At 41.2% G+C, this 17503-nt stretch overlaps 1 protein-coding gene across 1 annotated transcript; it reads left to right on the forward strand.

Moving 5' to 3' along the window:
- The first annotated feature begins 575 nt into the window (after nt 1-575).
- rhoub (ras homolog family member Ub) lies at nt 576-7008 on the forward strand. Its single transcript, XM_079677809.1, has 3 exons — nt 576-1170; nt 2956-3014; nt 4892-7008. Exons 1-3 carry the CDS (start codon nt 963-965, stop codon nt 5345-5347), a joined length of 723 nt encoding a protein of 240 aa, XP_079533935.1. The 5' UTR covers nt 576-962; the 3' UTR covers nt 5348-7008.
- Nucleotides 7009-17503: the final 10495 nt, after the last annotated feature.

The raw sequence follows: 17503 nt of genomic DNA on the forward strand, positions 1-17503 counted from the left end.
ATTTTAAAAGGGTCACTTTGGGCATCTTAATTTGCTTGCCCTGTAAATATTCAGGCATGGTAGTTTCTGTTTCTGTCTCTTTCACAAAACCACAAGGAGGCGACAAAAGTCAGGATATTACTTGATGTTTTTCAAGTGTCCATTGGGTCTGACAGCTTGCGAAAACTGGAGGACTCCAGCCACTGGACAGTTTTAAAAACTACCCAATCAGAGAAAGAGTTACATTTGAATTTCTCCATTCCTTATACAAGTATGATTTGATTGAGTTGTGTTTGGGTTTTTTATCTTCTCCACTATATTTACAGTCTGTTACTTTTTATGCTCAGCTGGTCGTGAAATAAAGTAGGTCAGGTCAGGTGATAGATATGAGTAGGTTTTATATTTCAGTACTTTATGTGTCATGTTCATAACGGACATAAAGGCTGTCCTCCTTTACAGTGATAGTGACAAGTCTGGACTTGTCTGCCCAGTTTCAAACTTAATGAGCTCATGGCAACACAGTAAGTTGACTAAAAATAATGACACAATTGGTTGTGATGTGGACTATAAATTATCTTGTTAAAAATAATATAAATGAAAGAATCACACGTTAAACAATTTGATATACATTTCTATTCATCAAAGAGTCTAGTAAGCATATGTTTTTTTTAGAATAAACTTCTTTAATACAGACTTCCCAACCTGTCTGTTCAGCCCGTTCAGCCCCCTGTTGGGAGGTAAAGAGGGTGGGATTAGTCAAGACCCGCCCTCTCATTGTAAACGGCTCGGTCCCAGTCTTCAGTCCTGATGCAGATCTGCCACAGTGGAATTGGTCGCGCGCAGAACAGGAGCAGAGGTGTTACGCACGAGTCCATCTCGAGACTATAAACCTATGATAAACTCTTGTTAAAGAAGGGATTCTGTTCTCATGGTGGGTCCTTCATCTGCCCGTCGAAGAGCGCGGTGAAGTGTTGGCTGTTTTAATGTCACCTCCAACAATGGATTACGGACGGACCATGGCCCCTCCGGTACCCCCCCACAACCCCAACCAGAGCCGGCCAGGGGGGGAGCGGCTGCTGAAGTGCGTCCTGCTCGGAGACGGAGCTGTGGGCAAAACCAGTCTGGTGGTCAGCTACACAACGAATGGCTACCCAACCAGATACGTCCCTACTGCATTTGATGACTTCTCAGGTAAAAATGACTTTACAGCATGGTTTATGCATTAAGCCTTCAAAAGTGAGAACCAATCAATATAAAGACATACTCTGCGAGATAGACTGTGCATTGGTATTTGAGCATATTGTCCAGTTATGATGTTGAATTAAAGATATTGTTTTCCACTTAAGAAGTTAGTCGGCTAGTTTCCACCTGCCTGACTATCACTCAATTTCACCAGCTTTGCCTGTTTTGAGAGCACCCTTTCATTCTGCCATTCACCCTATTTTTCTATTTGTACGATAGATGATTTTTTTTTCTTTATCTAACTTTCCTCTTTGTTAATGCACGTTAGTTATCCTCCCTGAGATTGCCAGTTTTGCATTTGCCATGGTTCAACTTTCCAAGCTGTCTAACTTGTCCCAGCAGGCTTTGTTTACTGCAACCTGAGTGCAAATATCACAATTTTCCAAAGGGGAAACTTGTTTTAAACTGGTCAGTGTTGGCATTACACACACCTGTGACCTGTTGATAACCTTCATGATAACATTCTCAGACCGTCACTCCTGAGCTTTTCTTCAGAAACTCTGAAAATCTTACACTGTGAATGAAGTTGTCACTCCTATAATAATCAGAAAGTAGGCCTATTGATAACTGCACAATCACACATTTAGATGTAAGGAATTAATACTTGTGTCCTGTAACCATAACTGTTAGTTTAAATAAATGTTGCTATTAATCACTGACATATTACACTGACGAGCTGTAAAACTGACAACTTGGCCAACACACACCCTATAAAACCCTTGTTGAGAACACACACCGCCCTCAGACGAGCGCTGGCTCAACCCTCCCGTACTGGACAGAGAGCGTCTCCGTCTCAGGGGTTTTGGATTGCACAACTCTGCCTATTGTTGTCAGCCTTGACCCGTGAGCCCTCTGCTCCATACTGGAATAGGCACATCTGTTGCAGTGGCTCAGAGGCAGAGATTGTCTTTCGCCTAGGCCTGACAGAGAGTGATTGTGCAGTTGGGGCCCTTAATGGTGATGTCATTTCTTGGTGCCCTGGAATCAGAGCGTCCTCTTGAAAGCTGACTTCTGAGCAGTTACGCAATGCCACAGGTGGCACAGCGGAGCAAGAGGCTGCAATAGGGGACGATAAGAGGGAGTTTTAGTCCAAAAAAAATCAAAGGAGTATCATATGTCAGGGATTACAAAATGATTACACAATGGCGGCTCCCTCTCACTTTCCTTTCTTTCTGTCCTCCTGCTCTTTCTCCTTGCCTTTGTAATGCTACCATGCCTGTCCTACTACACGAATCGTTCTAGCAAACTCTTTGATCAGGTGGTATGACCGACTATACACTCCAGGCGTATTGTAAATGTTTCCATGTGCCTGCTGCTTTGCATTGTGCTCACTCCTCTGAAAATAATAAATGGGCCTATAATGAAACTTTAAAATGACTCATCCACTTTTCCAATCTGGAAATAAGGCCTAATAGAAGAGAGTCCCTGAACAAACCCCCTATTAGTGGACCTTGGAAAGGCCTCTATCAAAACACAGCGGAGAACAAAGCTCACAGAGTGGGTCCAAGCGACAGTAAAGTGCATGGTCTCAACAGTAACTGGCAGGGTGGGTGGGCGAGACAGAGCAGGCCGTCTGTGAGCGGGAAACGCAGAGCAGGGGGTCTTTGTATTCTCAACTGGCAGGTTTTGTTTATTCCAAAGAATATTCTGGTGTGTGTGTGTGTAGCCTCACTGAAAAAAAGTAATGGTGACAGCTGTGACTTATTATCTCTGTGTCTTTTTCTATGTCAACAGCTGTGGTACAGGTGGATGGAAACCCAGTGAGACTACAGTTATGTGACACTGCAGGACAGGTGAGTTTTGTTCAAACACAAAGACATATTACATTACATATTTGGCACCCTGTCCATATCACAATGTAGCCTATGCCTCTCAATCTGTCAGGTTTTAGCCATATGCTAGTGGCGTGGCTCTTCATGGCCATATATCTGCAAAATGACTGCTACTTCCTTCAGCCTCATCTGAACTTTGTGTTTAGTGCTGATCAGTAAATGTTTAAAGCATATTTCCATCAGCTAATCACCTTTTTCTAGCTTCTCACATGGAAGGATTTTTTAGCTTTTCATGTTTTTATATTATTTTTGTGGGGCTGCTGGTTCTATAAAATAAGCCATTTTACTATCACATCTTAAGCATTTATCTGTTCAAGCGTTTTTATAGTATTTTTTTACTTTGACTGAATAATTAAATAGTTGACTTAAGTATTTAGCACGTAGTCTTTACATCACATGGGCCTCTCGCCTGCTACTTCAGGTAGCTCTTCTGTATAGAAAATGGCTACATTCCTGGGCTCTGCTGTCAATCTTCATCTAGAATGAAAATAACACCTCAATAGATAGGTATCTTATGGTGGTGCATTGACAGGGTGATGAAGGAGAGGGAAAAGCCTGAAGGTAGATGGGAGGTATTAATGGAAAAAAAAATAAAGTAAAACAACTCTCTGCTTTAAGGACATGGTGGTACAGGGAGCTTGCCAGGCAAAAGTTATTTGCTCATTATGATGTTGGTACTCAAGCGCAATCTTTGAAGGAACAGCTTGTGAAAGAGTGTGTTTTTTTCCCCTGGAGCATGGGTGGTTGTTTCATAATCCAACCAAAAGAACCCTGCCCTGGGAGCAGCATATTTGACATTCACAAACGCTGTAAGGGCACTGCCAGTTCAACACACAATCACCTGTGCTGTAAAGTGGAACGAGGCATTTGAACAAGCACCTAATGCGTCTAAAATCTAACCGCATGTTGAAAGCTGCAACCAGTGTAAAAACGGCACACACGCAGAAAGACGCACACATGCAGACAAACTTGGGCAAATATGGGCTGATAAAAGTCAGCAAACTGTAACTATATTTTTGCCATTTCAAAAGGGGAAAGCTTGTGCCAAAAAACAACAACAGAGGAATAACAGAGAGAGAGAGAGAGACACAGAGACACAGACAGAGATAGCCCATACAGAAACAGTCTAGAGGAAAATGATAACAGCTGCCGCCAAAGCTGATAAACAGAGCTGCTCTTTGCTCAGAGATGTTGATGTCTGTATGTTCTGTAGATGGACGTCATCAGATTGGAAAGTACAGCCAACGTTTTTTTGCGGGAAGTTGATGAGTTTCAACTGCATTTCGTTAAGCTTCGCATTCGGACTGTTTACTGATTGTTTGTGAGGATATTGAGGTTGTGTGTGAAAATCCGGAGGTGACACAGAGCCTTGTTTAGGTAAAGAGGGATTAGTTGAAAGAGGAATTGACGTGAGCGGGAAAGGAGAGGGTTAAAGGGAAAGAAGGAGAGGTTTGTGTCGAGTTTCTGCCAAACTTAATCTGTGTACTCAAGGGTGTGGGAGGCCCTTGTTAGTCAAAGCTGCGTGGCTCCAGAGTGTTAATTTAACAGATTCAGTCTAGTGGGGGCAGGGCTTGTGTATGCTATGTATTAGCACAATATAAACACAAAATAGTCAGTTTATTTAATTGATATTGGCACGATTGCCTTTCATGTGATGTTTTTCGTACTGAAAAGTATTGACCAGTAAAGAAATGACTAAATGTGCTATAGTGTGTGTGTGTGTGAGTGAAGACGGGAATGGAAATGAGTCATCACACAATATTTATTCACAGCTAAACGTTGATATTCAGTGGCCTGACATCATCACATTGCTAAATATTTATTTCTCTCTTCAATAGGATGAGTTTGACAAACTCCGCCACTTCTGCTACAGCCGGACAGACGCCCTGCTGCTCTGCTTCAGTGTGGTCAGCCCGGCGTCCTTTCAAAACGTCTGGGAGAAGTGGGTCCCCGAAATACGGCGCCGCTGCCCCCTCACACCCGTTCTTCTCGTAGGCACACAGTGCGACCTGCGGCAGGATGTCAAAGTGCTGATCGAGCTGTCCAGGCGGAGGGAGATGCCCGTGCTGGAGGAAGACGCCAGGGCACTGTCGGAAAAAATTGGGGCTGTAACGTACATTGAGTGCTCAGCGCTGACACAAAAGAATCTGAAGGAGGTGTTTGATGCGGCCATCGCTGTCGGGCTGAGGCAGTCTGACAGGAGAGTGAGGAGGGAGAGGAAGGTCCGCAGCACGGCCGATAAGATGAAGATGCTTTCCAAGTCCTGGTGGAAGAAGTATGTCTGTGTCCAGTAGGGAGATGCTTCCTGTGACTCATGATAAAGCTGCTGACTTATTGGAGGGGACTGAGATTGATGCAAGGACTTTTTTTATGTTCACCTGGACATCTTCACAGCTTGTTGGTGGATTGACTTTTATTCAATGGAGCAATAGCTCAACAGAGAGCTGTAAAGTCGTTGCAGGAAACATCCTGTTGTTGATGCCTAAAAGACAGATGGCTGTCTGCTACCCAGAGCCCGTCTGAACTGTTAAATATGACTGTGACCAGCATTCAACCAAAAATAATGGAGCTAATAAAGTTTTATGGCACATGAACTCTATATCATACTGGATCTGTCCAAAGGAAACGTGAGCTGACTTGGAGGGGAGGTGTCCAGACAGTGATGTTATGTACTAAAAGTATACTCCTCGTATGAGTCTGATTCGATGCCCAAACGATGATATAATGATATATAATTGTCTATGTTCTACACTGTAATGCATCCCCGAACACATGATTTATTTCACTGAACTCAGAACATGAATTTAATGTAAACTAACTTTAATCCCAAATCAAAGATTCCATAATTATACTGTTGAGAGCCAAAGCCACTCCAGCACCTTGCTTCCTAAATTAAGGAGCAACTTCAGTTTGTGAAAAGTCACATGTGTAACTGATCCTGTTTATTTTTACTCATTTTCTTTTGGATTACAACCAAATTGTAAATTACTTTTGAATCTATGAGTTTCTTTGGGATTGTTGCAGTCCAGTTCATTATAAACTACAAGTAAATGTAGGGATTTCTCTTCACCAGCTTGTGTCTGTGCCACATTTTGAATTGTTACTAAAGCAGTCACACTGTTAGTCGACAACACAGTTGGAGACGCTCTATGCCTAATCGTGTCTGATGCAGTAGATTCAAGCACCAAACAGTATGAATAAACCCAATATATGTTGGTTTATACAATAACGCCTGTCGTGCTAAAATAAAAAAGTCTGTTAGTTTTTATAACTTTACCGTTACAAGTTTGCAGCAATAAGTTGGGTGGTGCCACTGTACATTGCACTTATAAAACACAGTCCAAACACATCACTGAAGTCTCGCCATGCAATGGCCTGTGGAGCAGTGGTGTACATTAGACATAGAGCAGCACATGCACATGTGGTGCTTGAGATGTAGGATTACAGTGTCACTGAAGCAGTGGCTGATCTGCATTTTCCCTGCACTACCCACCAGTTTGGATGATCACAGGGTCTTTCTTTGTCATTGCAGTCAGAGCCTTAAACAGATAATTATAATTCTTTCTCAGCCAGCATATTGGAGCTCTCTACTCTTTTGAAATTATACAGTAAATGAGGTGAAATCACCAAAGAGACTGATTATATGTTTGCTTCTTATTTTTCAGAAGCCTGTCATTCAGCTCTGTCTATTTATCTGTTCCTTCTGGGCCAATAACTGATCAGCAGATGTTTGAAATATTGTATATCATTATGTATGTTACATAGTACTCATTTATGATGTTTGTAATGTCATCAGGATAAATCTGTGTGTACATAAGTGAGTCAGTCACGGCTGTGCTGTCCAACTCTAAATGGTACTTAACAGAATGAGTGTTCAGTTGATGTCTGAATTTTGGCATGAGAGCAGTTTGTTGAGCTGTATGAGCAGAACAAAATAAAATGTGAAATATTTAAACTGTTTTCACTGTTGACTCTTCTATGGAGATGTTATCTCCACTGGTACACTCAAGAGAAAATGACCTGATGATGTGTGTAGAGCAGTGTTTGTTGAACATTTGCTCTCTGGGGTCAAGGGTTATACGATCATCAATAGGTGTTGAGACAGATCTCATGTTCTTTGTTTTTCAGTAAGACATTGCGTTACAGAACATTACATAAAAGGGAAGATGGACCTCGAAACCTAAATACAGACTATAATCGAGTTTAGTTAACTTTTGCCAAAAGTTTAACTGAAGTCTTAAAAAAACTTTCCACTGAAGACAAAAGTATCCAATGGAAAAAGTAATTGTCAATAAAAAATGCATGTATAAGTACAAATGTGACATCCCATTTTCACCTTTTTTAAACTTAGTTTTGTTTAGTATAGTCTACTTAATAGCATGGAACTATACCTACATAGTTTATTCATATTATCCCCTAATGCAACATGAAAGGTGATGGGAAATGAAGTGCCAATTCAAGTATGATAACTACCAACATGTTGAATATACAAAAGTCAGCTAGCTGCTGGATTTGTTTGAACCTGAGTAGCTTTTTTGCCATGTGATTTACCAAATACTCTTACTTACATACGTGTCTATACAGTGAGCAGTAAGTAAACAATGTCAGCCACAGCCAGTCTCTAAAATTGACTAAATACTACATTTTACAACGTTGGTAGAGAGTTAATTGTGACTTCAAAGATATAGCTGCAGAGGTTTTGTCAGCACGAAGACTTCTAACTATGCAGGATCCGATGATTATAATTGCTTGAAATAGGCTTTTCCTCCTATTCATAGCTACGTGTCTGCACCACAGTATGCAACAATGGGCAGAGAATGACAGTTATCTAGGTATCTTGTACTTGTTTAGAAATGCTAATGATAGGGTTGGCAGCTAAAAGAGATTTTGTGTCGTCTGGCAGACTGCAGATGAGTCTGTCGTCAAGCCTCAGAGTGGCTGAAACTGAGTTACAAGGTTGCTCTAATTATGATAGTCAGGATGGCTCCACTTTCCAACAATATTTTAGCAGTAAACCCGATTGTTGTGTCCTAGCAAGGCAGCCATCTTGTGAAACGTCTTGTGGCTTTTGTGTTTGACTGTAATATCTACCTGTCTGCCAGACGTAGGCCTACAAATTATTGTCTGCGGTGGAAGTCTGAGCTGTCAATCATGAAATGATTATGAGTCATTTAGTAGTCACAGCTTCACGTTGGCAAAGCTTCTGGGTCAATCTGTTAGCTTCCAGTTCAGTCGAATGGAGCAGCTCATTTGCTCTCAGAGTTGAGCCTGAGCTGTAGTTTCTGTTGTGAGTTCAAAAAGTATATGCTGCTGATGGAAGACTGTACGAATACCGAGATATTTAATCGACATTTCTCAAGTTATCAACCCAACTAAACTCCTTCAAATGTTGAGGCACAAAGAAAAAACTGTCCGTATAACTTTTATATGTCTAAAATATGTCTAATATGTCTAACATAAAACTGGAATCATCCGCCAGCGAGTTTAGCTTAGCATAACACTGAGTGAAATGTCTAGCTGACTTTGTACATTTTATGTATGCAGTCTATGGCTCTATACAGCACATGATTCCCGTAAAATCACAAATTTTAAGTAAACCTGTGTGGCATAATCACACAGACCAAAAACTCATACGTATGGTCCTGTGAACATATGAGAACATGAGAACAGGTCACTGAAGTAACTACAAGACTGAGGTCTTAAACATACTTTGAAAGAAGATTTATGTCCGGAATAATTAACTGTTCTCAATCGTTGGTTAAGTCTACTGTACGTGTGGGTGTTTTTTAATCAGGGCCCCAGACATATTGCATCGCATTACAAGAGCTTGGGCAACAGTTAATCCTAAAGACAATGTACAAAAGTGGACCACAGTCCCACCCCACGGGCCTGATCGACATCGTTAATGTCCCTCAGTAATCCCACCCCATGGGCTGAGCTCCAGTCATTATGCTAGTAATTATCTGAGGGGTGCCGAAGAAATCCTTCATCAACTTTAAGACATCAAAACCTATTACAGAGCTGCTCTTTCATCTAGAGTCAGAGTTCACTTGTTACCTAAATGATTCTCAGAAGTTATGTAAGGAGCTGGGTTTGCAAGGCAGAAAGTTCAACAATCATCTGAGTTTTTACAGCTGAAGCCGGCTACAGCACAGTTGACTGGGTCACCCATTTCACAGCCTTAAAGGGGCCCTATGATGCTAATTTTCAGGTTTCAGAATTGTATTTTGTGTCCCTACTGTGACATGTCTCCATGCTTTAATGTTCAAAAAGGTCTTTATTTTTCTCATACTGTCTGTGCTGCAGCACCTCTTTTCATCCTCTGTCTGAAACCAGAGCCCAGTCTGCTCTGATTGGTTAGCTGGCCTGCTCTGTTGTGATTGGTCAACCGCATAGAGATGTCCCCCCCCTTTAGCACGTACAATGTGTTTGACCGCTAGCCAATAGAATGGTGCATTGACGAGTCCTAAAACCCGGAAGTGAGTTAGCATTTTACCACATCCGGTTCCCTCGTCTCAGAGTCAATGAGATTTTTCCATAGGATTTGGGAAAATAGCTCGAAATAAGGTGGTTGACACAAAATTAAGCGACAGATCACGTTTTGTTCTACAACATTAAATACATCAGCAGTGACCCCACTGGTGATTTTTAAAGAGTTTACGTGTATGAAAAACAATGGTTGTTAACAAGTGGCTGAATAGAACTACAGCAGTTGTCGAGGCCATTGTACGTCATTACGCCGAACACGTAAACACTCCCGCTAAGTTTGTCCGCCCCTGTTCTGCTTGAAAGCAAGTACCTGCGCTCTTGAAAACTGTTAAAACACACGCTTCAACTTGTACAATTTTGAATCTGTATGTTTGAATATCGATCTTAAGTTGGTGTGACGTTGAAGTCGTGGAACCCTGCTGTACTCGGCTGTAGTTCGTTTATAGCATAACGTCAGCAATTTGCTTCTGGCGATTACATTTATGATTTGAAAATTATGAAAGTAGAGTAGACATGTGGATATTATCCGGCTGAACAAAACGTGCATTTATCAAACAGGTTAGTTTTCCACAGACCTTATTTCGAGCTATTTTCCAAAATCCTATGGAGAAATCCCATTGCTTTTTTGTCGAGGGAACCCATGCACAGCTTACTTCCGGGTAAATACGTCATACCTGCACCAGTCTATAGAAGCGCAAGAGTTACATAATGATGTCATTATGTTTTGGAAGTAAACAAAGGAGTCCAATCGAGGGCTTTGAAATAATAATTAAGAAAATACACTTTTTTAAATATATGAATGAATAAACAACTTATGAAATTGTTGAAGAACATGTTAAAATGCAACTGTCATCATGATAATACATTAAATTATTCATTGACATAATAACTCTATAAATTCCATATGATCCTTTTTCAAAAGTCCTAGTTTTACAATCACTGGACTCATCCTCACCCAGTTTACACTTCAGCCCTGCAGTTAAATTCCCCAACTGCTCACCTGCATTGCACTCCCTCATCAGCTCCTCTGTATATTAAACAGCCCAGTTTTATTCATGCCATGCCAAACAATCCAAGTTGCCATGTTGAGACAAAAAAATCCACATGTTTTCATGTAAAGCTGCTTGAATCGTTATTAAATATCAACAATGAGTCAATAGACTGGGTTTTTTAATGTGAAAGGGTATCTTGCAGTGATACACCAACAGAGATATAAAACCAAACTTTGCCTCCACTCTAATAACTGGTCTTTCGTCTTTTAGGTAAACATTTTAGTTTTACAGCCTGCAACTCCTGTTTTGGTTTAATCTTCTTTTTTTAAATGCAGATACTTGGCTTTCTCTTAGTGTTTGTATCTTCGAACAACAGCTCGTGTCCAAAAGTATTATCAAGATCATTACACATATGTAGGCTCTGAGAATCCTAGTCATCAAAAAGTATACAGTGTGGAGTACATTCTGTAAACACCAAGTTTGGGCTGTGGAGAACAAATCTGTAGGGTGAACAGATATTATTGGAGAGTAATCAATCTAGTTTTTCCCCCCGAAAAAGAGAGTTTCACTTGATTTATGATTACCAAAAATATGTTTGACTAAGCTCTCTTTTGATTTCTTCTGGGGACTAAAGCCACCAGCCTGCTGTTAGCTAACACTGTGGTAGCAGGAGTGACCTGTCTGGCATGCTACAGTATGGCGTAGCTAGCAGGATTATGTTTTAATAAGCTTATATAAACACCCCCCACAGTGCAGTCTCATTATGGGAAGCTAATTGAGTCGCTCTGTCTCGGGGTCAGCAGGGCCTCTTTGAACTGCTCAGTGATTTTTTATAAAGAGGCCCATCGCTGCCTCCAGAACATCTGTCCTGTGGTCTGCGAAACATGTGTCTCTTCTTCAGGCAATCTGTTTGGATGTGAACATTTTTGTATCTTTACACTTGCCGGTTATACAGTGTATTTATGTAAAGGTGATTCAACTGTAGCCTCTAGGTTCACTCGTAAAAGAGTTAACTACAAGACCTTGCTCCTCAAGCAAATTCTTTATAAAGCTGTTTAGTAATTTGTAAACCTGACAGAGTTCTTCTTTGTCCTTATTTAACTTCGGCTCCAACTCTGCTTAGTTTCTGTTTGCTTGACGTTTTTTGTGATTTTTTAAATTTCTGTCCTATTTGAATGCACTGTGTTTTACAATTTGATTGGTCTGTGTTATAAGAAGAATATTTGCCACTGCTCCTTGGTTACAAAATTCCGTGTATTTTGTATTACATTGCAGTATTGTCTACACAAATTGGTGAATAAAGCGGATACAAAATGAGAAAGCAGTAGTAATCTTTAGCTCTCTTCTTTTTTATAACTTTGAATTGTATTTGCTAATATTTTACCATAATTTGAATTCAGTTCAATTAATCCATGGATTTGTGTTTTTACATTCACAATATATATATATATATATATATATATATATATATATATATATATATATATATATATATATAAGTCCATAAAGTATGGTGCTTCATTCACAAATGCACACACCTTTGTGCTTGTCACATGGGCTTTAAAACATGGTAAACACACGAGAAGGTGTGTAATTCTACTCTTTTTATGGTTGAACTCACAGCTGAAAAGGTAATTAACCTGTTGCAGAAAGAATGGGATGACAGAAGCAGCTCCATATCTGTCTCTTATCAGCAGCTCTGCTACACAATGGAAACTGTTCTCCATTAAAGAGTGTAGTTAATAAGTGACTTGAGATATGTTAGCATTTCACTTGTTGTCTCCAACATTCAGCTGTAAACATTTGGGATCTATTCTCTGGTGTTCAGACAGTAACCAGATGCTGCATAGTTCTTGATAAGGAGAGCATCTGCTGTTTGCAGAGCGTCTCAAGTTGCCTGCACTGTAGGCTACTTGGTTTCGGTCCTTAGTGCCAAATTGCATCTGGGGCATGAAAAGTAGTCTTTCCCTGACTCTAGAAAGTGATTTTGCTGATGAAACTGGAGCATACGAGTTGAGGCTTTCAGGGTCTAATTCAATAAAGTTTAGATTTCCAAGAGGATCCACACTTTAAGTTTGTCTTTCCTCAGTAGATCATATTCCCTGGTTTCAATCCAACTGTACGTCTGATGTCACTAAGAGAGGTCGTGATTGGGTCACAGCTGCAGCCCACTTGGCTGATGTTATCTGATTGTCCTCCAGAGACATAGGGTGTTTCTCAATGTCGAGGAAGGCTGCTCCAGAGCCACTATTTCAAGGATGCTACATCATCGAGTCCCGCCGAAGGACTGTTCCAATGTCCAGGATACTTGGAATTCTACCGTGGCCGGCGTACTTCGTTGCGGGAAATTTTGAGGCTGCACATCTGTAGACTCCGCGGTCTTAAAATCCAAAGCATTGTGCAGATGTTAAGACCGCGGAGGATTCACATGTGCAGCCTCAAAATGTAAATCTCTATGTTGAAATGGCTTTTGGGTGTAGTGACCTCATTTATTCTGGGACATGTGTTATTTTCTCCTTTCTTACTCTCCCTCTCCCTCTCCTCTTTACTTATGATTGTATCTCTCCATGTCCTTTGCTTCCCTTTTCTTTCTGTTAACTCTATCACTTGCTTTCTCTATCAGTATTTTTTGTTGGCGTTCCCTGGGTCTGTTTGATCGCCGTCAGCATGCGGTGCTTTGATCTCTCATATGGGACAGATAACGATACTGTGTGTGTGTATGTGTGTGTGTGTGTGTGTGTGTGTGTGTGTGTGTGTGTGTGCGCGCGTGCGTGTGTGTGTGTGCGTGCGTGCGTGCGTGTGTGTGTGTGTGTGTGTGTGTGTGTGTGTGTGTGTGTGTGTGTGTGTGTGTGTGAGCCCACTGTTTGGACTGCAAACCCAACAGCCTTCAGTTTGACAAATTTAACAGGACAAAGACACCACAGATAACAGATAGGTGACTCACTAGTTTTAATATTGATCAAACACCCTGAGTGAGTGTTTCCAAATATCAGTGCAGAGTGAACATATCAAGAAAAGTGCAATTTTATTCCTACAGTAAACAAATGTCTATGAAATCAGTCTACAGGTTTAGCGGTCAGTGATAATGTCAGAGGGAGAAGCTGATTATTTACCCAACCCTGTGACTCATTAGTGGCCTGACCAGCTCAACAGGACTGATGGACCAAAGTGTTCCTTGTTGGGAAAGTAAACAATAATTTAGTTCGACACATGCAAGATTAACAGAGCCTGTGGTTGTGTTGAGAATGAAAAAATGACAGTATTAGTTGGTTCAGCAAATGTGTTCAAGTGATAAAGTCTTCTAGCAGCTGTACTATCAGTCCATCTGGATAAAATCAGAAATCATTGTGACATTAGTCTGGAGCCTCAAAGTCCGCAGAGGGAGGGGGATCACTCGATGCACGGGTTAAAAAAACATGTGTATTAACATAGGAGACCATGGGAGAACAATAAGCATTGTTAACCAAGTATTTTTAACCTTGCCGGTGTCAAGGTTCCTAGACAGGGGTAAGGAATGTCGGTGTGTTGGTCGGTCTTCAGTGCAGACTCAAATAGTTCAGAAACTATAAGAGGGATTGCCCTGACAGTTTGTACAGACATTCAAGGTCCCCAAAGGATGACGCTGGATCCATTTGTTGATCCCCAACTTTTTTCTAGCCCTACTAGGTTGATATTTGTGGTTTTAACTCAGCAACTATTGAATGAATCACCATGCAATTTGGTACCAATATGCAGGTCTTCCACAAGTGACTTTGGGAGATCTTCTGAATTTGGATATAGTCATCATCCCTATCAATACCTGCAAACTAATGATGTTCCCAACCACTGCAGTTTATGTGTATTGCTTATTAGCAAATATTGGCATGCTTCTATGGTAAGAGGATGAACAGGAACACCATTATTCCACAACATCAGCATTTTAACATGCCAAGGTAAGCATTTGGCTAAATTCACAACCCCCAGAGCAGCTTCATCCATGGCTGTAGTTTTGTTTTACCACAACAATTAATGTATTATACTTAAAGGTGGGGTTGGTAATTCACTTCAGAAACACTTTTTGTTATATTCCATGGAATGCTCTTAACATCCCGATAACAATGAATATATGAAATGCTTTGACAATAAATAGATTAAAACATTTCATCTGTTGAAGCCGTGGCGCTTTAAAAAGCACGACCAATTATTTTACCCGGTCCGGCTAAAGTAACCGGATGGCCTACCTGCCTGTCAGCCTTCCATCTGTGCACACAAACTTATCTCGTGCCCTCATTGGTCATGTGCACGTTCGTGTGTGTTGGAGGAGGGGCTCTGTAAGGAAGAGGCAGATTTTTTCCGGTTGTGTACTTTCAAATTCTAGCACATTCGAGCTGGTTTCTCCATTCTTACCTACCCTACCTTTAAGTAATAACTTGATTTCATGTTAACTAAACCATTTTCCGATCAAAAGATACTTTTATTTGCGAACCAATGATGTCTAACACTTCGAAAGGCAAACTATCCGACACATCAGATTTTATGTTTGTTTTTTTATTATCAGAGACTTTTAGGGAATGTTTGAGTCGAAACTTTATATCCAACATGAAACAGTGTTAAGAACTCAGGCATTTAGGATGTAGGACCCAATTGCACAAACTGGGAGACAGAGGTAAAGTATCTGTAAAACAATCAGGAAATTAGACACACCAGGGAAACTAACGACAGAGGGGAAAACACAGGGAGAAAGACCAGACAATACACAGGGAGGAAAACATGACAAGGAGAACAGCAAAACACCCACTACCAGACACACAAAACTAAAAACGTGACACAACACAAGAATCGTGACAAACAGTGGTGCATATTGCAAGTTTAATAGAGTTATAGCCCTAACCCTCGTCCAGTTTGCCTCACAATTATAATTTTGTCATGTTGCTATGACGCACTGAAGATATAGACTTAATATATTGTTGATACATTTTAATAAACTGTCATGCCCTGAATCTGGGAAGTGTTGCAGTGCCTCATCATTTGTTTCAAACTGTTTGAAATGAAATAGTGGATCAGCGTATTAAAGTGACTGTATGACCTCTTTCTCAGTTCTTGGCATTTGATCAACACATATGCTCTTCCACTCAGACGGAGGAGATGCATCTTGACGGGAGACAGAACCTCACATGGCCCGGCTCTTTCCATTCTGTCTTTGCTCTAAAATACTAACTGATGGACACATGAGATCTGGATCTGAACCCGTAGAAGCTTTAGCGTTGTGGTCCCAGACCAAGCCAGCTGTTGGCAGGCACAGGGCCAGTTATGTAAGCGTGTCCCTCTCTCCCTACAGGTTTCAGATCCTCGCCTCACGCCACACTGTGCACAAAGCCTTTATTCGGTAACCGAGATAACACCTGCAAAAGTGCTCTACTTCCCTGTCCCTGCAGTGCAGCAATTTAATAGCTCACTAGAAGAAAGAATAAGGTTCAACTTGTACTTCTGATGAACTTTTGGTCTTTTTTTCTTTTGTACAATTGGTTACAAGGGTGTTTCTCTTCACTCTCTCTCTCAAACTCTTTATCCTCTTACTCTTGGCAGTTCTCTTTTGTTTCTTCTACACTCACACTCAATCCTGTTGTCACCCCCCACTCCGCTGTCTTTCTAGGGCTGACCTTTATCCCACTTCTGAATATCTGCATTCACTTTTCCCAATCGGTTACCAAAACAATGCCCTATTCTTCATTCTCTGGCCGAAGATTGACCTTCACCTTCTCCTCTCTTTGCCCAGCCAGGGCATTTCTTTTTATATCTTTTTCATTCACTCTCTACCTCCAAGTTTCAGAGTCTCCTTTACAAATTGTCATCTGCATCTTCTCTTCCATTTTTCACGATACACAATACCTTAGCATACTTCACAGTTCCTTTCTCATGGCCTATACTTCCTAGCCACACTGTTTTGTAAACCACAAAGGTATATACCAGCCCATCCCCCATCACCACCACCAAAACCACTGACACACATGCACACACTCTATCTGATCTACCAGACCTATTGGTCTTTTATCACTGACAGTGAGCTTACACTGAGATTGTGTTTGTCCACTGAAGTCAAAAGCAGAGCTGCCCTCAATGATTGATTGCTCAGTAATCCCACAGTAACGACACAACGCACACTAAAATCACAATGGTAGCTTGTGCTCAGCCGCACATCAGGTAACGAGCGCCCAGAGACAGATCACACGATTGGGTGAAACCGCCTGACGTTCATCACTGTCCCTCTCTTTCACCAGAGGATTTAAATGCTTCCATTTTTTGTGTTTAATTGCGGAAGCCATTACTGTGATTCACAAAAACACAGCGGCCTTAACTAGAGCCGAACTGCCCGCCGTGACCCAGCGACCTCAGCCCCCAGCAAGCTTTGAAACCTGAGAAAGCAGCCCTGAACTCTGACCTGCAGCCTCCCACCTCCCACGGTAAGAGAAGCCCCATCTTTCTCCCCCTTCGGACAGGATGTGACCTATGAGAGGAGCTCTGTAGGAGGGCCTTGACCCCAGACACTGTCCAGACTGAGTGTCTGGACCAAGCTCATCAGAGAAGACAACAACATGCAAGAAATTCAGATCAGTGTTAAACTCACAATTGGTGTTATATCATGTTGCAGTTTATTTACTATCAATAATATACTTTAGATCACTGCTGATCCTTGAACAGGTTATTCTGTAGTGTTTCTTCTAATATCCGATCCATTGGTAACCATTTATTTCCATGTTTCTTGTTTATCTGGTACAGGTTATGTTAGTGTTACATTCTTAAGGCGTTGAAAGTGATTGATAGGAAATCTCTGCACTGTACTACCAGGCAATGATAACCTTTCTTTGACAACAGACAGCCATGTTGTTAACTCTGATGGATCGCTGATCTCAAGCAGGTTTCAAGTGACTGCAAGTTGATTTTTATAGCACACTGAAATGAATGTAAACAAACTACATTGATTATCTAAAT

This window comes from Notothenia rossii (genome assembly GCF_949606895.1).
Source record: "Notothenia rossii genome assembly, chromosome: 4".
Classification (NCBI taxonomy): Eukaryota; Metazoa; Chordata; class Actinopteri; order Perciformes; family Nototheniidae; genus Notothenia; species Notothenia rossii.

Coding starts and splice junctions, on each gene's coding strand:
- rhoub (XM_079677809.1), top strand. CDS start 963: ATGTCACCTCCAACAATGGATTACGGACGGACCATGGCCCCTCCGGTA. Junction 1,171..2,955: donor TGCATTTGATGACTTCTCAG/GTAAAAATGACT, acceptor CTATGTCAACAG/CTGTGGTACAGGTGGATGGA. Junction 3,015..4,891: donor TATGTGACACTGCAGGACAG/GTGAGTTTTGTT, acceptor TCTCTTCAATAG/GATGAGTTTGACAAACTCCG.